Below are 21,567 nucleotides of genomic sequence, written 5' to 3'. Positions count from 1 at the left end.
AAGTACTAGCCTCAGGCAGCTGCATCATTCTTTTTAGCTGTGTAGAAATGAAGATGTATCTGTGCATTGTGAACTACTACTCTACCATTGTTTCACTGTGGGGATACGGTATTTAAATCTATCCTTAGAAATTTACATTTCGTATTTTGAAAATTGAGATAATGAAATGTCAGAATCCTTTCCAAAAATGCTTGAGAAGGTTATCTATGTGATTCTGAATATTTCTTATGCCCTATGCGTGCTTACAAGAGGTTGTAATAATATCCTACCTCACTTTTGTGGAATACACAATCTTAAAGGAGAAATTGCTAGAACTTCTGCCAGTTTTTTACATATTTCTGTCACTCATGTACCTTCCTTTCCCATGCTGGCAAGTCACCAGATGGCACCATTCAGGAAAAGTGGATACCTACCATGTTTAGAAAAGCATGTGTGTCAAAGATTGAGCTGAGGATCAGTCAGCCCAAGCCTATTATCTCAAAGTGGTTGTTACTAACATGTCAACTCTCAATCAAGAGCAGTAGCAATAAGCTACATGCGTTAATTCTATGTATGTGTTTATGCTGATTGTGTTTGTACATTTAGGTATGAAATATTAGGCCCGGTACTCTGAAACATTTCACCCTAACACTTGTGCTTTGACTTCCTATATTGGTAAGAATGTTTTTTCCTTCAGTAGCTTAACAGATTTGTTCATAGTTGAGTCAAATCAAGGAGCATTTCCAAAGGCAGAAAAATGGTCTACTGGGAGAAAGAAAGAGAAGATGGAATGGAAAAGCAGTACAAAAGAAAAAGTGGGACAAGGAATGCTGAATCTATTTCTGAAGTTAAAGTTAAATCTTACTTTGAGGGGAAAGAGAAATATGAATGGCATCCAAAGAAGGGAGACACAATTTAAAAAGTAAGATGGAATTTTCTTACACTATGCTTCATGCTGAACTTACCGTTATGTGAGAAGACCCTCCGTATCCCTTGGCAGACTGAGTACGTGTTCCCATCCTGGTAGCTGAATCCCCATGAAAGAAACAGAGCTTTTAGATTTCGTTTTAGGGAAGATTGACTAAGCAGAGCTTTGCTTCTATCACCTATGTTTTATATATCTCTGTAATTCTCTTGTCTATTTAGGATTTTGTGAATAAAACTTTTTTTAATTCTTTTAGATTGGTTTGAGTTTACCAGCTCCTGTTCTTCCATCCTTACAGTTCTTATAAGCAGGCTTCTGGATCACTTGTATGCAAAGTTCAGTGCTCCTGAGATATTTTTCAAAAACATTAAAAGTGTATCTGGTTTAGGAACTACTGACACAAGAGGCAGAGAGGAAGAAGTCTCCTAGTGGCAACATTAGCCAAACTTCTGATAAGGTAGTGGAGGGCATAAAGGAATGAAGAGACCTGATTTCAGTTGTTCAGTCTTCTGCGAAGAAGAGAAAGGGCACCTGTAAGATGCTTATTGCTTCTGCTGCTGCCCAACTAGTACTGCCCTCTCAGAATGACCCTTGCAGACATCTCGTACCCCTGAGGTCTGTGTATTAACCAGCTCATAACAATTATACTTAAGAAAAGAGTACCAATGTCTGTGGCTTTGTATCTCTTCTGTTATTTAAGATGCCATTTTATCATTCCTTTATAGGTTATATTTTTACTTACTTGGGAACCCAATGTGTCTTGTCTGTCTAAGATGTTGAAATGTAGTATGTTGTACAGAGAGGTGTAATAAGGTATCAGGTTACCATTCCAGTTATCTATAGTGGCGCTAAAGGTCAACAAAAGTGTGTGTGCGCACATGCACATGTATATCGTGTATGTGTGTGTGTGTATGTAAATATACTAGCACTCTCTGCACTGCAATGTTGATATATCTTTAGGGCAATGTAGCCTGCTTCATAGAGCACTGGACATGAAATCAGGGTAGTTAAGTTCCATCCAAAGCTTTGCCTCAGTTTCAGTCTTTTTCACAAAAAAATCAACTGTCTTTGTAAAGCACCCTGAAATGTAACACGTGATGTATTTGTCAAGTGTTTTGCTTTATTCTTCTGAAAGGCTTTTGTACAAAGTCTTGTGAAGCAGTTCCAACATCTGTAATTTTAGTACTCTATAGCAAGTCAATGATTTGCTTTGTAAGTATGTTTACAGCAATTCCTCTCTACTAGCACATGTGCATTTGAAATAAGTGAATCTAATATACACCATTTCATGATTCCTTATTTATTACTGTTATTTCAAAAGTCAATCAAAATTGGGACCCTCCTATAGCAGTTACTATGTAAACATGGGCATAAATGGATGTCCTGCGATGCCAAGCATAAGCTTGTGCCATATTTCAAAGGGACTCAGTAGATTCATTTTTCCTCCCCAAAACAGGCAAAGGTATACCCTCACTATCATTGTATCTACCAGACTTGCACTAATCTGTGTGATAACGCGTGTCATTTGGCATTTCAAAAATAAAATAGTAGCTTTTCCTTTGTGTTGTGTAGTAACAGTTCCATTGCTTCCTCCTTACTTATATTTATTCCGTACAGTTATTTGTAGAAGAGCATATAAAATCACCCTATTTCTGCTTGCTAAACTAGCAGTAATTATTTAATAAGATTGTGAATAAATTTGAGCCAGGAAAGCAAAACCATTAATTACAGGAGTGAAAATAATATATTTAAGAGTTCTGCATGTCTAATGTCTTCATGTAGAACATTTCCATCCAAGGTCTTTTATTATATGTTAATGTTTAATCTCGCTTTCAGTGTACATAACACTAAACAGATAGACTGTTCCGTGCAAGTCTAACAATCTATAAACAGTTCTCTCTTTTTTGGTATTAATAGATGATTCTTTTCTGAAGATGCACATCACTACTGTTAACATGAATCTTCTCTTTTTTTTTAAAAAAAAGAGGGGAATAGAAGACTCAAAATCATGTTCAAATACTTGTGCTGGATGAAAAAGGATGCCTTTCTGTATGTCTTCAAAAAAAGAGCTTCAGCAGAACCAAATAAATGCCAGTCTTTAATTATAATAGGTTTGCCTCTAAAAATGCAGGTTTTCCTGTTTGCCCTACCTGTGTTTACAGCTGAGTGCTTCTCTCTACTGTAACACAATTTTATCTGTGCATATCTTAACATTTAGGGTTGCACTTGCTGCAATCCTGGACTAGCCACTGCTGTGGTGTCCTAATGCCCTGGCTGTGCACAGGCCTTGTCCAAGTGGATTGAGACCCCCCTAGTTCCATATCCCCACCTGGGAGGGGAGGGCTTGCTACGAACCCTTTGCACTGAGTCCCTGTGGAGCCCATACGCTGCAGCTGAGGTGCAACAGTCTTCATAGGGTGCTCAAATCAGAGCATGACTGAAGTAGCAGTGTTGGGAGGCATGAAAGGTTGCTAAGTTCAGTCAGTTCTGATCAAAATGGAGAAATTATGCAAGGAATGGTAATGTGGTTGTGATATATTGCTCTTCTGGTTGCAGACTACCTGCGCCAGACCCGCTAAGCCACCTGAGGAGCTGTGCTCTCCTATGCAAGTGTGGTGAAAGCCTTGAGAAGAAACCAGGACTTAACAGTAGAATCCCCTCCCCACCCCCAAAAAAGCAGCAGAACAGTAACAAAATTTGAAAACAATTCCTCAAGTTCTAGAACTCTGAGTTTTCTTAAACTCACTTAGCAAATCAGGCATAATTTGCTCCTTTGCACCAGTGCCTACTTCACTTTATTTTTATTTTATCTACATGTGTGCATATAAAGGAAAGATGGAAGAAGTATTAGCTACTGATACATGGCCAATATATAGCCTGGAAAGGCTGTATTTTTATGGATAAGAAAATGACAAGCTGACTGCACTTTTTATGACCTTTTTACTATTCTACCATAAGTATCCATGGTAACATGACTGTTTCTTTCATGCTGATATGTAGCATCAAAATAACAATAAATACTGATTTAAATTAATGTAGTTGAATGGAGTTTTCTTCCAGGTGCACTGGGAAAAAAGCTATAGTAGGGACAGAAGGAGGAGGACTCAGAAATGCATTATTTTATTTGTTTTTGGCTATGCATATTGCCTTTCTTTTTTGCTCCTTTTTTCTCCTTCCCTCTCATTTTATTATTGAACCAAGTATAATTTAATTTATTATTGCTATTTGTATGCCATCTGAATGCCTTATTAAGGGTTAGTGCTATATTCAAAAAGGTTTCTGTTCATTGCATAGAGTGAATTCACTGTTTGCATTGATGGAATCCAGTATTGCTCCCCAGGAAACAGATGAATGCAATGATACACTGGCTAAACTATCAAAACTTCTCTTTTATGCATGGGGTGTGCAATGTAACTTCTGGGTTCCTTTCACATGAACAGTTAAGCATACAGGCAGCTAAAACCCCCTCTTGTAATGATCATGCCTAATGCATTCATAGACAAAGGTTTTTTTGTATTACATAGAAAGACACCTCTTGTTTAAATGCAGTTCTTTCACAGGTTAGAAAGAATATATTATCTTACCTGCACTTGTGTATATTTCTTGCATATCAAGTCATTTCTGTTTTTAATTTCTGTCTGAAGTTTAGGGAAAAAAAAAAAAACTTCATTCACCATCAGATGAACTTCACTTGTGACTGAGTTGGGAATGCTTAGATCCTGAAAGTATCTCTAACACCACTGTTTTAGTTAAATCAAGATTAAGATCAGATAAAATATAAACCTGGAAATCGAGGGGGGGGGGAGGGGAAGGTCTAACTTGCCCTGAAGGTCTTATGAATTGCTTCTGGTGGTGAAGTTTTCAGAGATGACATCAATGTTTCAAAATACCATTTTGGAAGTTATTTCTGCTTTATCTTCAACTTGCTGTGGTACTGGGTAGTATGAATATCTAATTGAAACAGTAACTTGTGAATTCCTGCTTTCCCAGATCTCATGTGTCAGGCTGATTTGCAACTTGACGTGCACTTGAAACAAAAATACGAAGATCCTGCCTCTTGGCAAGGATCCTGGCAAGGCATCTTGTAGTACAGCTTCCCTTCAACCAAACAGCGTGACTCTAATCGCAGAATACGGGCATCGGCTACTTTGGCAGCTTCATTTCTCCTTCGAGGAGGAGCGCGTCCGGCGTGTCCGCTGCGAGCCGGGAGCCGAGCGGCGGCGGCGGCGCCCTCCGCCCCGCGGGTGCCGCCGGAGCGGCGGCTGCTGACCGACCGTCAGGGCAGCAGCAGCAGCAGCAGCAGAGTCGCTGCGCGGAACAGTCGCAGCGATGGGGCGGCGGGCTCGCAGCCGCAGCTCCGCTGCCTGGTGACATCACTCCCGAAGCTCAAATCCCCCTCTAAGCTCCCTTCATTAGCCGTCTGTTGGTCTGCCTGCTTTCGCAGAGCCGCGGACCCCCGCGCCGGAGCAGGCGGCTTCCCGGGCTCGGCTCGGGCAATCGGAAGCCGCTGGGGGGGAGAGACGGGGCCGGGGAGAGACGGTGTGAAGAGGGCAGTGAGCGGCAGAAACGCAACGCACGAGCAGCAGGATGAAATTCATCTCCGCTTATTACTTGCTGCCTCTTTTCCCTCCGCTGGTCCTTGGCTCTAGGTGAGTACAGAGCTGTTTTGCTTAGAGTTGTTGTGCTTTGTCTGCTGTTTATTCTTCTTTTAGATCCAGTGTTCTCAAGAGGAATAATACTGATTTCAGCTTCTACTGTGGTAGTAAGTTCAGAGAGCAGGTATCTTTTCCAGAGCTGATCCTGATCTCCCCTCCCACCCCCCGTCCCCCGACTGAGAGACAGTCTTTTGCTTGGTCCTTCTAGGCTTTCCTTCTGATTTAAAAGGGCTGCTCCTCTGTATGTCAATATGTTGACCTAGAGCTCATGTGATGAAACAAGACAGTTTACAAGTCTAAGCTTTGTATATACAGCAGCAATAGCAGATAGATTCTGTTCCACTGGAAAAAAGCTGAAGAGCTGAAGCTGAAAACATACTAACATTTTCCCTTACAGAGCGCAAAAAACAAACACTTGAACAACCTCATTTCAGTTTAGACTTTCATAACTGAATATAGATCTAGGGCTTCCCTTTTCTACTGTGAAATACAGGTGAGAGGTTGCAGTGGTATTTGAATGCCAGAAAACATGTTTAAAAGTTACTGCAATCCAGAAGCATTGCTGTCTGTGCATATATGATAAATCACCGGGAAAATATGAACAAAATCTATTGCAGCTTAAAAAGAAAACCTGGTCTGACTATACAGTGTTCTGATAAGATAATGTGTACTGCACACTTTTCCTCAGAGGTCGTATATTCTCTATGCTGTAGACATAGTGTGTTCAGCAGAGATAAAGCTGAAACACTCTTATCGCGTTTTCTTGTTGTTCACAGATGGAAAGTTAATTCTGGGTACAGGGCAGGAATGTTAGGGTGAAGATATGTTCTAATGACACTGTTGTCAGTTCAGGCTTTTTAGCTTCCAGTCGCTAATCAGCAAATCCAACCCAATTTTAACCATGATATTTCATTTCTGTGCTAGTAGTAGGTACCCTATAAACTCCGAAGTTCCTAAAGCTTGTTATCAGATGATATATGCATTTTTCAGGGAAACTTGTCCATTCATTATTCTTGGTCCCCTGCTGTAGAATCCCCACTGAAGACCTTTTTTTTGCAGAGGCACTTCATGTTTTAAGCCTGAATTGTTCACTGAGTTTTTAAAAAAAGTAAGGCATAGCAGGAGCACCTCTCTCTCCACATTCTCAAACGTGGGCAAATGATGACTGTAAATATCGGTGAGCGGGAAAAGGTCAGACTGCAGGGAGAAGTCAGGAGTGTCAGAGTGCTTCAATTATTTCACTCCTCTGGGTTGTTGTTTTCCTTGGGGTTTGTTTCTTTGTAAAATTTTTGATTTAGAGACTCTGTAGTGCCAGTCACTATGAATCACTCCAATGCTCTTTGAAATAGAAAACTCAGGAAAATTGTAACATATTGTGATTCAATAATTATCCTTTTTGATTTAATAAGTAGTCTAAAGAAACATTCGCTAGCAGTGAAGTGTGACGCTTCCTGTCAATTCAGTCTAATAATTTTACATTCATTTAAAAGTGGTATATTCTTTGCTAAATTATACAAGAGGGGAGGAAATGCCAAGCCAGCCTTTGCAGTTGCAAGTTTGCATCTTGCATGGACTTCTACAGATGAAAATGTGGTGAAAATAAATGTGGAAAATTACTGAAGTTTTCATATTTCATTGTTTTTTGACATACTGCTTTAATTTTCAGGGGACTAAACTGGGACAAGAGATCTGGCGTAAAACTCAAAAGCAGGTGTCTGTCATCTTACTGAGGAAAATATTCCATATATATAAAAATATGAACTGTAGCTCACTCTTAATGATTTCAAAAGATTTCACTCTTCCCCCCACTTCCAAAAAAAATTGGACAGAGTATGAATAAGTTGAAGGTGGCATGCGAATACTAATTATGAACAGTATGACTCTAAGGAGTGTGTATATTCTCATAAGGGTATAATTTTTTTTGTGGTGCATGATGATTTACACTCTTAGGTAATTGCAAGATGAAAACGATCAATTTGAGAGAGAAATTTCAGTTGAAGTTTCAGTTAAAATTCCACCCAAGTACAGCATGTGTTGTAAAAGGAAGTTTTGCTTTTGATATCAGATTGGTCATCCTGGTAAAAAGAAAATTGAAACTATAGAGCTGGTGATATATAAAAGTCCTGGTATGATGGACTATTCTCTTCAGCAGTTGTTTTCAAAAGTCGCCTGATTTTAACTGGCTATCTGAATCATTTTTCAACAGCACATGATGGAAGTTTAAAAAAATGATACAGTGCTATCAATATGCCATCTACCGGAAAGGGATTATGCTTTAATCGCCTTCAGCAGAAGGCAGTTCTGTCTGTGGCAGATAGTATTTCCTATAAACATATGGTTAATGCATCAGCCGAAATCCAAAATACCTGCATGTTTGCAGGAGCAGTTGTGCTGGCAAAAGGTGGGGTCTATTATCCTGCTGTGTGAAATTGTTTAGCTAAGGCAAAGCAGCAGCCACCTCAAGGGGCGGTAAGTTTTCTATCATTAGTGTGTGTGGGGGGGTTGTTTTTCCTTTCAAAGTACATTCTTGTTGAGTTGTTACAGAGGTGAAGTTATCTCCATTTAATACATTTGTCAGTGCTGAAATCAATGAGTGATGACTAAGGTGGATGGCTACTTTTTCTCCTTCCTTGTTGTGTAGTGATGTCCTCTTCTTTGCCTCACTCTGTGATTATAGTCTCAGAAGATCTCAGCAAGTGGTCTTCAAGCCTAATTGTATACAAATATGAACTGATGAGTTGAACAGTGTTCACACAGTATGTTGATTTTTCTCCTTATTTTACAGCATTGTTAAAAGGGGGAAAAACAAACAGCTATCACTCTTAAGATTCAATATTCGTTATGAACTTCTTATTTTCAGTGCTGTTTGTAGCTAACATCTCAGCATGGTCTAAACCCATATGCATGAACCAAATGCTCATGAAATTGCACAAAACCATTATTTTTGAAATGAACCATCTTTTCTATATGATTTAAACTTGTTTTTGGTGCTTCTTTGAGCACCAGTGGTCGCTCTAAATCATAATTCCAACTGGTTGTAGTACCAAAGAGGTAAAAAAAACCAAAACAAAACTGAATTCCTCATTCAGTTAGTTAAATGTGTGTTTCAATGGAAAGAGTAAAATTTACTGCTCTAAAACCAGTCTCATTTAAAAAAAAAAAAAGGATTAAGGTGAGCAAATCTTTGCAGGCAAAATGAGCTTGGTACAAACTATCCTGAAGTTTGTGTGTGTTTCCATGTCCGTTTTTATATTCCCTTGGACTTCTCATTTCTGGCAGATCTGATAGATACAATGGTTGTGTATGTGTTGTCCTGAAACTCTTTTTTTCCCCCCCTCTTCTTCTATTACACCAAAGAGCTTTTTCAGAAGTGAGTTCCATTGTACTGAGTGCTCTGTAAGTGCATATAACATATAAGCACAGGGCCTGATTCTGCAGCTGACTGCATGTGTGACCTTGGGCTCCTAAGCATGCTGACTGGAAGATACATATTTATAGAGGGGTGCACCTGCATGACGTTATTCATTAGGGTCAGTAACTGAGCTCTGCAACCCAAATCACCTTGTCTAATAAGACTTGTCTATGTTTAACTAAAAGCACCTCTTTCAAAATATTACTTGAACATTACTGTTGAAGGACCAAATACTTAAATTTCGGATTGCCAATGAATTTTTTTGTCTAAATCCTGACTCCTTATAAGAAGCTTGATATGAAGTGAAGCTTTTCTTTTTCTATGATAATGGACTCTTTCCTGTCCACACACACAATCTGACAGAGCCTTAATACTTTGAACAATTTGATTGAAAAAATATTTTTATAGTTGAGAACAGGCCCATAAACCCAACAAGATGCAGTTTAATAACAATAATATTATTACTACTGCATCAACTCATTAAATGGATGTACAAATAACAGGGCTGTAAAGGACAGAACTTACATTATTTTAATGGCAGTGAAATGGCCAGTAGCATTTTTTTTTCCTAATAGTACAGTTCACTGGCAAGCATATTAAATTGCTGTTACAAAGTGATATGTAATTCAGTGGCATCAGGAGAAATGCTACCACTGTGTTTCATAGCAGGATAAAAGTGGTGTGTGCGTTTCTGGTAGGTGGATGTTGCCTAGTGAAGGCATAGGTTTTGATCTGTTGTGTGTCTGTCTTTGGAAGTGATAGAAGTGTCCTGAACTCCATTTACCTTATAAAACATGAGAAGCTGATTCAAATGATTTCTTTTTCCCTTGGGGATGTTTTCAAGTTCAACTATATTCTTCCTAGTATTTGTTAGCTTTGGTTACTATTTTTTTAAGGGATATGAAAACACTAATATGTTTTTCCCTCCTCTCAGATAAAGTTACTTGAAGTACTCTAAAATCTGAGACTTGAGGAAAGTAAAGGTGAATGTCATTGATGTTATTATACTAAGTTTAAAAAAAAAGTTTGAAAATTCTTGTTTCTAGTTCTTAAACTCTTTCACATTTTAGAAACACTTTGGGCTATAATTAGATGTTGAAAATGACTGTTTCTCATTAAGATGACTAGTAATGCAGAGGAACCCTGGCCCTTTCTAGATTTTGAGGTAGAAGAACAAGACTTGCTGTGTGCTGACATCCTCAGCTGCAGCCACCCTACTGCTGCATGCTCCAGCAGGTAGCCAAAGGAGATTCTCCTTTCTGAGATCTCGGGCTGATACAGCAGTGTCCTTCCTTTCGCCCATGCCTGACGATGAATTCTGCAGCTGCAGTTTGATGTAGGCAACTACTCCTTTAGCGGAAAAGAACGTGGACTTTCGCTGTAGGATTGGTGAATAACAGACTGTCTTAATATTGTTCTTTCTGAATTCCCCCAGAAATACAGGGGCATTAACTCTATCATTTATGTCTCCTGCTTAGAATTGCTTTCACGCTTACTTTTGCCATCTGAGTTTTCTGGGTCGTAAAAACATTCTGATTTCTATCAAGCTGGAAAATGATGCATGTTTGGGTAATGGTTTGTAAAGACTTCTGTTTGAGGTACAGTCACTTCCTTCTGCTAGAAGTTTTGAGCTCCAGTGGTATAAAGAAGGCAGGTGGAGATGGCACCCGATTCCCCTTCTCCCCCCACCAGGCCCACAGCCTCGGGGGGCAGGCGCTGCCCTATGGAACCAGCAATGGCAAAACTGAGCCCCTTCTCTTTGCACAAGGGCTGTTGCCAACTGCACCGCCTCCGAGTACTCAGCCACGTCTGATCTGCAGACTGCGGTGCAGTGCAGCGTTTTCAAGGTGTTTTAAGTGAGCTGATTTGGGTATCTCTATCTTTCAAAAAAAAAAAAAAAAAAGTAAACCAGAACCTCCTGTAGGTGGATTGTTTTAGGCATGAGAATGAGACTGCGTAAAGCCAGTTTGGGAATCTCTATACTATATTGCAATTTTGTTTTTTTTTTAATATATATACATAAATATATATATAAAAGATATATTATATATTAAAAAATACTCCTTTGTGTGTGTGTGTGTATATATATTATATATATAGCATATGGTTAATGTTAGCCTTATTATGTAATAGATTTGCTTCTCCATGTTTGCAGTCCTCCTTTTGCATTGGAGCAACCACACATTTGTTTTACCTTTTTGTCTTGCACTTGGGGAGCAGGGGGAAGAAAACAATATTTACAAAAGTCTTAAATGTTGGTGTTTTTTTCCCCTCTGATGATGACGAGGTTAGTTTCTAGTTAAGAATGACAACCATGGAAATGGTATGCTTTAAATGCTTTAACCCAGAAATGAAGGTAAGGTAGCAAAGTGTTCCTCAAGCCTGACAACCTAAATTAGAAATGCAGTAAGTCTTTCTCAGTTTGGTCAGAAATAACTACAAATTAGATTGTTGTGTGATATTTTGTCACTTATGTTTCTGGTCTCTGGAATCTGAAAGGAGAAAGAAAAAACAAAAGCAGAGGAGGGGAGGAAAGGACACTGCTAAAAACATTTTTAACCTTCAAGAAAAAGACTTATTTTTAGATTTGATCCAATTTGATCCAAAAGTAAATCTTGAAGCTCTCTAGAATTTGTTCTTAAAAGTGTAGTAGAGCAGTTGGACTTCTGCCCATTATGCTAGGTATAATGCATTTCTGCCCAGGAGAATTAAAATGGAATTACTTTTGGCTTTTTTGATATATTCTTTGTGATCAGAGAATTTCTAGATGATATCTAATGCTGACACTTTCCTGTTTCTTTCTCATTTATTAATTTATTACTAGGACTGACTGTAAGAATATCTTAAATTAAATTTGTAATCCCTCTTTCTGTGAGATTGTGGGTTTGATATCACTTCTATATATTTAGTAGAAACCAGTTCACAGATAGTAATGTTTATGACGTATCACTCTGCAGTCACATAAATTGCATTTATGCAACTTGTCAAGAATAGTGTGTCATCTTATTGCCTAGTTTTGCACAATGGGTGTGCCAGCTGTCTTGTAAGGGTCAGTACGGTAAATATTCTCTGTATGAAAGACAAGTAGTATGTTTGTCAGAATATTTCATACCATCCCTCAATCTTAATCTTGTTCTAAGGTTTCAGATGTATATCTGCTACTTCAAACATATGAGAGTGGCAAATGCCTTTTTTGAGATGCTAAATAAATCCGATGTTGCATCAAATAACAGTTCTTACGTGTGCTACTTCAATTTTTTTCTTCCTTTCCTTTGTGCTATTACTTACCCATCTTCCTCCTTACCTAATACCACTCCCATGTTTATTAATCTTTACTTTTATGGCACATTATCTTAATAATGCTTTTTTTTAGTGTTCCCTCTGAAATCTGCTCCTGAATTTCTTGAAAAAAATATTTTTATGAATCATAAGAGAAATCAATATATATTATTTTGTTAAGTTGAAAAAATAGACGTGTGGAATTTCTCAATACCTTACTTGTCAGTATTGACTGATAGCTTCTATGCATAGGAGTGCAGTGAAATGTCAAATTTCTGTCATGTTTTGTCTCTGCTCTCTCTTAGGAAGAATATGCTATTATGCTGCTAGTTGGTGTATTTTACCCAAGTTAATACTGATTTACCCATTGCCAGACAAATCACAGGGTTTAGAGAACAGAGTGTGTATTTGCAGAATCCTGTCTAGTTGCAGAACTAGTGTCTTTCCCTTTGCTTGCAGATCCAGCCGCAGCAAATCATTCTTTTACCTTCTTCATATGAAATTCTTCCAGGCCACCACACTTTTACCAAATGATGCGTGTTATCTTGGCTTCGATGCTAATATCTTGTCACCTAGAAAAAATCAAATACCTTCAATTAAAAGTTAGGCAAAGTTTATGTAGGGGTACAGTCTCTGTAACCTCACAGTATTATAACACTTTATTATCGTTTCAGTAGCCATTGTGGCTTTTTATAAAATTTGGTTTGGTGGTCGAAGCGGGAGCAGGGGGGACATTACCTATCATTGTAGGTGGTAAACAAAATGTGGTTGTTTCCTTAGCAGTAAGTGGTATGTGCTAAGTAACACGGTAGTTGGATTCACAATACTCGTTGCTGCGTTTCAGGTGTTTCTGTGACTCTGTTGATGTGAGTGATGACAGAAGTGGGTGACATGACTCTGTGTCGCAGAGTTGGTTGGTGAACCAGAGGACCTAGAGTGCTGTTAGCTGCAGTAATACACTGTGGACACCTTAGGTTTGTCTTTTGGTGATACTTTTTTTCCCCATCCTCATTGTATTTGAATGATTTTGCTGTCGTGTTTGTTGCAGACTAGCCTGTGGCAGCAAGCAAGAGGGGAAAAAGTGAGATTTTACTGAAATGTAGATGAGAAAAGAAAAAAATGTGTGAAAAATTGAATTGACAAGACTCTGAAAAACAGATGTGCTCTGCGTGGCATTAGATTGGCTGTTGAGGTAGCTTGTTCCTCCTGATGCGGTATAATGAAATGTGTGCTCAATGTGCAAAGAGAAAATGTCTCTCTCAAAAATGGAGAAATGAAATCAATTTTGCTAGCGCTTCACTGCATGGTTTTTTGTAACGAAATATTTCAGGCGAGGGTTGAACTCGGCCAGGGTGCAAGTCAAACAATCGGGTTTAGAAACAACCTGCATCTTTGAGCTGCTTTGCTGAAATAGGTCAGTTTGTGGTGATTTCTCTTATTTCCGGTGCCAAAATAACCAATATAACCATTGTATTCTTACTACGTATTAGTGGCTGGCTGAGTCAGTCCGCTGGCTTTGGTGCAGATCTGCCCATCGGCTCTGGGGAGAACGCACATGAATTCCTGGCACGTTCTCCTCTGAAATAGGCACGGGGGTGGATTTCGGGTTTGGTTTTTTCAGGCCGTTGTATATCAAGGGAGGCAAAGTTTGCCAAGGGATCAGCCATTTCAGAAAGGCTCAGTACCTACAATCTGCAGTGAGTTTTCTCTAAGTGCACCGAATGTGTTTGATTTGATGCTTTTTGAATTTCCAAAGGGGACAAACAGCCTGTTGGCTGCACTGACCTTGTGAAAACCTGAACGTAAGTGAGAGCTGTATGCCTTGAAATTAGACCTCTATTTAGCTGCTGTGTTTATGGTGGATACTAAATGTCCTGATTGTGAGAAATCCAGCCTGAACTCTTTTGGAAAAAACAGCCTTATAGCTTTCTTTGTTTTGCTCTGAGTTGAGGAATAAGGTTATTTGGCTTAATGCAAATGGTAGAGCTGGTGAAATGAAACTGTAACCATGGTGCCCAGATAGTAAGCAGGGTGTTTAGAGCCCACTCTGACACTTCTTTCTTTCTTTATTTTTTATTAAGTGTCTCTAACTTTGCAATCAGCACAGCCTTTGCTATTTAATTCAGTGAAAAATCAGTCTCAAATACTATTTTCTCTGAAATCTCTTCATTCATACATGAATGATGTGTGAAAAAATATACTCCTCTCAAGTGCATAGATAGTGAATAGAGACTTCTCTGCAGTTGCTATGTTATTTACTTGGAAAACATCTATCTGTTGTTCAGTATACACAGATGTGCTGTATTTGGCTCAGAAAAGCTTATGAAAGCAGACATTTAATTTAATATTTTTCTTTAACTCATACTTTTCTCTTTCTCCCAGTTTCGAACATTCTGGTTTCTTCCCTAATATCTACTCAGCTGGAGCTCTTTCAGCTCAAAGGAGAGATGTTATCAGGTCCTGGAAGCAGGAAGAAATGCAAGTTTTTCTGAATGCATTTGAAGAATTTATTAATATTTCTCCAAAGCAGATTTTACTATTCATTTTTTACATAAACTTGATTCTAACTATTTTAATGTGATAAAATGTGGTGTTGCCTGTTTCATAGGTACCTAGACTGACAATGAAAATGTAAATAGTTTCTGAAATGGTTGGTAAGAAATACAGGAAACATATACAAGAAGTAAAAGCATTTAAGGAACATAGGATCCTTTTGTCCAAGATAAATCCCACAGCACTGGCTTATAAAATGTAATGTGAAACGCTTAACCCATTTGCATCAAGTAGGTGATGTACAGAAGCTGATAATACAGGCAGGATTAAATATTCTATCTTCAATACATTCACTCTCCTCCTCTACTAGAGGGACATCATTGTATTTTTCCTTAAATTCTTAAACTTTATTATGTCATATTCAGTAATGATACTTAATAGAAAACCTTTTCCAGTAACATTTAGTTATTACAGGAACATGCAATTTTTGTCAAATTGGATTAAACACGTGGAACAATGTGTTGTTTACAAGAGTAGTCACTACCAGAGAAAGGTGGAAAGACCATGGAGAAAAAATATGAAACAATGTTATCTGCCCTAAATCTTTCCAAATTCTGTGGAATGAAATGGCCCTTAAAGTACCTTCTTGAGCTATATTATTGAGCTATTTTTGATCTTGTGAATATTTGCAAGGACCCATCTGGTGTAATAAGCAGATGTGCTGCTTTCAGCATTTGAATTACTGCAAAAACTAGAGGGGGAAAAAAAAACCCATACTGAAACAGTCCCCCCAACCACCTGACTTGCAGGGAATAGCTGTCAGGAAGTTTCACTAAGCAAATTCAGAAGTGAGAAATTGCCATGGCCATTCTGAGCCAAATAGGCTGAGACACAATATTTGGGGGAAAAAGGGGGGGGGGGGGGATGGAGGGGGAAAGCACTAGAAAAGGTGGTGTCTGTATTTATAACTATTTTTTTGGAACCTATTAGAAGTAGGTAGTTGAAAAAGGACATCAAGTGATGAATGAATAAATTGTAGTACTGATACTATTCTTTCCATCTACGATCAAATTTGGATGTGTCTTTTACATATAAAAGACATCAAATGATTTCTACAGATAATACTGGGTTTTAATTTTTGATTTTCTGACACTTCCTTCAAATGTAAGAAATTATGATATTAGAGACAAGCACAGTTTCAGGTAAAATACATTCATCTTGAATTATTCTGCTAGCTTCTATTTTTGCAGTCTTTTCAGTTGAGCGGTCTCACACCTCTGTGTTAAAACCATAAATATAATATTCCATTGAAATACAGAGAATCTACAGGAAATTATGTTGGTAATGCCATTAGTTGCCACTGTAACCGTGGCATGGGGCTAGCACTATTGAGAAAATAACTTGAGAAATTACAGTGGTTTTGCTGTTCTCACTCAGCAATCTGTAATTGCCTGTTGCCAGTGGCATTGGCACATCCTGAAGGGTGTTCCCCACCGCTCCCCTGCTGGGTGTGAAGCAGTGGGTGCTTTCTCATGCTCTCAACTGGCCCTGAATCTTTTGCAAAGTTAGTATGCCAGTTACCAGTCTATATCTACTACAGGGAAAGATCTGAATCTTTTGAGGTCTCAAGTTCCTTTTACGTACTGACTGCATTTCATATAACCCCTAAATGCATACTAAACATGCTAGTTCCAGGTTTACAAACTTCGGCATATTAGAAGCGCTTTTCAAGTATCTTTGGACCAATGGGTGAGATAAACAGAATCCTGCATCTTTCTTAGAGTAATAATAAAAGAAATAAACTGAGGTGAAAGGTTAATTAAAAAAAAATAATTCTGCTTACACTGTTACAGGAAGCCAGGCGACCAGATTTCTCTGCTTTGATCATAAATGAAAATGTCAGTCCTCATTTTTAAATATGTGCAAAGATGGCAGGGCATTCAAAAGGTGATCAGTGACTGACTGTAGATATGGACCTGTATAAATGGCAAGGCAACAGTATTGTGGGGATAAAAGATTTCTGCTGTTCATACAATTTAAGTTAATTCTTTATTCTCCTTTGGACAGATCTCAGTTGATGCAAATTGCTATCTCTACATTTAATCAATATTAATTTTATTTTCTGTGCTGCTTTTATCATACTGCAATAAAACTATTATAATAAAAATGTTAGTAGCAATAATGACCTCTATAACATGATTAATTTGTTTGTATTTATGCTGATTTACAATGGCTAATGATTTAACACAGTCTTTGAATGGATATGAGAATGACTGTGTTCCCCTTTCAGTATGTTAGCCTTTCGACCCATGTTACAGTAAGCTGTCCTTTTTTAAAGGAAAAGAATGAAGTAATGGAAGCTTTCAGTCAATGATTAAGATATATAGCTACAGAAATCACTGGGATTAGAAGATATTGATCTATAGACTTGCATCAAGCAATTGGGGTACTTACTTCTGCAAGGCAGGTGACTGGAACCAAGAACAGCACTAATTCTTTTACCATCATTATTGTTCCTTGCAGAATCATTTTCTATTGAGATAATTCTAAATTAAGTGGTCTATGTGTTATGCTTTAAATGTGTATTTGTGTGGAGGAGAAAGGTGGGAAGTTGTCTTTTTTCTTTCTTTTCTTTTTATTTTTCCTCACTTCTTTTCCATAAAAACCTCTTCAAGATTTACAGTATAAATCCTGATTAAGTGAAAAATGTTGGATAAATCCTATCCTCCTAAAAATCTTTTTTTGTCGTTCTTGTTTTTGACATTATTAGTATCACCACAGCTTCATTTGATTGGGGTTCTCAGCTTGACACTAGGATCCAAGGATCAGTCTTGGTATGCTCAGGTATATACTCATATTCACTTAACTCATATACACTTAAAATACTCATATTAGAAGATCTAGATTTCCTCTACAACTTTGAGGTGTCAGAAAAAAGAATGGTATAAAAACAAATCAGTCTTTGATTTTGGTATGATTCTAGGTAAACTCCACTGAAATTCTGCCAGGTTAAACCTATATAATGAACAACAGTGTGTGTTGCTACAACCTAGGATATGTGTAACAAGTGCAGGATATTTGTGGAGTTTGAATTGTTTTCCAGCTTTTGAAACAGGAATAGTAGAGGAAAATAGTTCTTCAGGAATAGAATACGTGTGAATATATTTATCCATACTGAGCATTAAAATGCAATCTTTTAAAGATTAATTTGTTTAAAAAAGGATTCTTAAATGGATATTATTGTCAGAGATGTGTTCTGAAAGTTTCTTCAGTTAATGTTTTTCAGTGACTGTTATCTCCCCCTCTAATTTCTCAGTGAAGTTGCATACAGAAACTAATTACAGTATCTTAATACCAGAGATAACTCTCACTTTTCTGAGTGAAGAATAATGTATTCAGATGAATGTGCTGCTTTGCAACAAATCTTTAATAGTTATGGTAATTTTTAGAATTTTTGAAAAGGATCTGCCTCCCCCTTAATCTTTTTGTTTGGTTACTGCTTTCTTAGACACTTCCACGCTTGGGGCAGTGTTCACAAAACAGCTGTGTTGACAATTACACAGCTGTTCCCATGTGATACTTCAATGAAATCAATATCAGAGCAAATAAACTTTCAGCCTTAAGTGAATCCATTTATAGACTCTCACACTGCACCAGTCCTTTGCCTACTTCTGGTTTGAATTACTATTTTTGTGCTAATAAGTAAAGGACTTCCTTTCAGAATCCATTTAGAGCAGAGTTACAGTACCTATGTGATAGTGTATGTTAGGTTGAGTTTGAAATGTTGATTTAAAATACTAAAGGAACAAACCCAATAACTTTCTCCATTATAAGAAATAGCAACAGATTTGTAAGTGCATCTATCCCAGTGAGGGAAGACCTTGGACTACTAATATATTTAAAAAGCATTATTAGTTAAAAAAAAAAAAATCTGATGGCTTTGTGGTCTCCATGGATCAATGTCATAGAAGTTTGCCTTGTTCAAGAGACCCATAGCACTGGGAATACTAACTGGCTTGGCTGGTTTCATTGGAGAGAAACTTATAACTCTTTGGGGGGGGGGTTGTGGCATCCAGTTAAAGTGGAATTTAATTCTGACTTCTTGGATGTCACTGCACCGTGTCCCTGCTAGTCTGTTTTGTGACATGTGTGGAGCCTGTTCTAAAGTGAAAAGATTTTTTAATATGAACTCCATTTGGATGTCACTTATAAGAAACCCAGCCTAAAGAGTTTGCTTGCTTGCATTAAGCAAGTTAAGAATGGAGCAACCTGGTATTTTAAAATAAGAATAAAAGATACAAGTTTTTTTACTTTTTTCTAAATGGGAGGTAAGGATCTTTAAAAGACAATTAGCGGCACAGTTAGCCTATGCTTACCCTGCAAACTTATTGAATCACCATGACTCTTAGAATGATATAAAACTCCTAGTGGGATCCTTCTGGCATGTGCGTAGGGGGAAAGAGGATATCAGTTTGGGAACAGTTTAGCCAAGAAAACACTCAAAGATTCTGGATGGAGAATCCTCCTCTCCTTTATAGAGAATATGGTTCTAAATTATTTTTTGTGTTGGGCTTTTGATGTTTATCTCTATTTTCTTCAGAACAGAAACTCTCACTGGGTTAACACTTCTTTGGTGAGAGATTTTGCTTTTTAATTCTTGCTTTTTTTTCAAATATCCTCAAATAGAACAAAATAAGTGTAAGAAGTATTAATACATTTGCTTCGTGTTTTAGATTCAGGAAATTCTGACATGCAGTGAATCCTAGTCTTCCTTTCTTAAAATCCTTTTCTTGTGTAATAGGTATCTAATGTACATTGATGTACTTGCTTTAAAGTCTGTAAAACCACATTAAAGAGAGAATGCACAATGCACAGATCATTTTTTCCCTGGTGTTAAACAAGTTTCTTATTTTACTGCGTGCCAGCATGTTTTCTACAGTAGCCTTGGTGCAGAACCTGTGGGAAAAGCTCATACATGTATTGTTTACTTGATTCTGGGACTGTGAGGAGAAAAGGCAGAGTCAGTACGGACCAGACCAACTGTCATTTGTGTTCTGGTAGTAATCTTTCAGGCTTTGCCCACTCTCTTTTACTTTTGACATGTGTGGTAGCCTGAAGGATGTTGTTCAATCATTTTATAACTTTACATTTACACAAAAAATATAGGAATTATCCATGTCGTCTCCCTGTAGGCATCCTGTCGGCAAACACACGAGAGGTCTCAGGTCTACTAAGTCATCTGACTCGGCTTCCGCGTATCTTTCTCTGAGAGGCACCTCATTCCATGAAACACAAGCCCTTCTCCTTTCAAATCTGTGGGTTTCATTTTTATTCTTTGAATGGCATCTATGACTGTCTGAAATGTTCATCCTTAATTTACTTTGTATAGTAGCAGTTGTGGAACACTCTGTTAGCAAATCTTCAGTGGCCTGGATACATCCTTATGGCTCTTCTTTGCTTGGCATTTGGATATTTTAAGTCTTTTCTTTGTGCATTAAAAGCTGTTCTCTTTTTCCTTTTCTTAGCATTTGCTACTGTGTTCATACGAAATTGTTAGTCCTCTGCATAGCGTGAGTACTGAAACTGGTGACAGTGAACGTAAGGTTAATCAGTACTAACTTGATGAGTGCTGCAACAATGTGCCTTCTCATCTGCAAAAGCAGAAAATACAGGCATGTCATAGTCTGTACTTTAATTAATCTTTAGAATGTAGTGGGCAACTCCAAAGAATAAAGTGTGTACCTATAAGTAAGTGGATATTGTGTGTCAACAGGAAGAACTGTACATCACAGTTGAAGGATGTCCCTGAAGACAGAATCTAGATATTCTAATGTTGAAATTATGGCTGGATAAGTTCCGTGGAGAAAATAAGAAAACAATGCTCCCCATTTTAAGAGAAGCTGTCTGAGGTCAGTGACTACAGTGAAACATAAGAATCACTGTAGTCCCTTGTGGTATTGAAGAAATATAGTAGTGTATTTGAGTGAAACTGGCTCAGATCTTCAGCTGGCATCTGCAACTTTATTCCAGCTAAGGATCTGGCCACTACCCAAATGGAGACAACTTTTAATTTTTAGCATTGTATCTTTGCCAATTTAACTAGCGCTTTCTACATTTTAATCCAAATCGGTATGTAAGACTTCATTCTTATGCTGACCTGTATAAGAACAGCCTCTGTTTAAAGTAGAACTTGAAAAATAAAGTTAGATGACTACTTGTTTCCAAAACCTAACTAGCCCTTTTGAGATGAGCTCAGTGTATAAAATAGGGCTCCTCCAAACTCGTCGTTGTGGAATGTGTGCTCCCTCCTCCAGCTCGTGCAGGTTTCCACCACTCCAAACTGTGTTCAACTGGTGTGACACTGACCAGTCTAACTCCTACCTGTTGTCTTTCATTCTCACCGACCCAGCTTCTTCCACAAATCTCCATGTTTGTTCCAGAGTAGGGAGAAGATATGAAGACATGTAGAAGACAAAATCAGGTGTTTTTGTGGGATATAATGGTATCTAATACATCTGTCTTTCCAATCACCTTTCACTAGTAGAGGAAATTAGTGCTAGGTAAGAGTAGACTGTTGGTTTAGGTAAACTGTAGTAGCTGAGAATCTACTCTTACTTTTGTGGGTGATGCTTCTTTTTTTTTCTTTTTTCTTAACCTGCTTAAATAAATTGAGAGGATTAGATGTTCACAAAATCTGGCAATGTGGTGCAGTGGTCAGAGTTCTTCCTTGATGCTGTTGGAGGTGAAGATGGTGGAACAGCACTAGGAGTGAGCATTTCTCCTGACAAATTTAAGGTGATTTGGGGATGGAATCCATTTCCCCA

The 21,567-nt window shown here is 38.0% G+C and overlaps 1 protein-coding gene across 2 annotated transcripts in view; it reads left to right on the top strand.

Moving 5' to 3' along the window:
• The first annotated feature begins 4,907 nt into the window (after nucleotides 1–4,907).
• LUZP2 (leucine zipper protein 2) overlaps nucleotides 4,908–21,567 on the top strand; it is a 215,419-nt gene continuing 198,759 nt past the window's right edge. For both annotated transcript variants that reach the window (XM_067295534.1, XM_067295533.1), the window contains exon 1: nucleotides 4,908–5,553. In XM_067295534.1, coding sequence (XP_067151635.1) covers nucleotides 5,492–5,553 — 62 coding nt within the window. In that variant the 5' untranslated portion in view covers nucleotides 4,908–5,491. The remainder of the gene's footprint in view (nucleotides 5,554–21,567) is intronic.

This window comes from Apteryx mantelli, chromosome 4, assembly GCF_036417845.1.
Source record: "Apteryx mantelli isolate bAptMan1 chromosome 4, bAptMan1.hap1, whole genome shotgun sequence".
Lineage (NCBI taxonomy): Eukaryota > Metazoa > Chordata > Aves > Apterygiformes > Apterygidae > Apteryx > Apteryx mantelli.
Note: the sequence above shows the minus strand (reverse complement) of the source record. Positions and strands in the feature narration are given on the sequence as shown.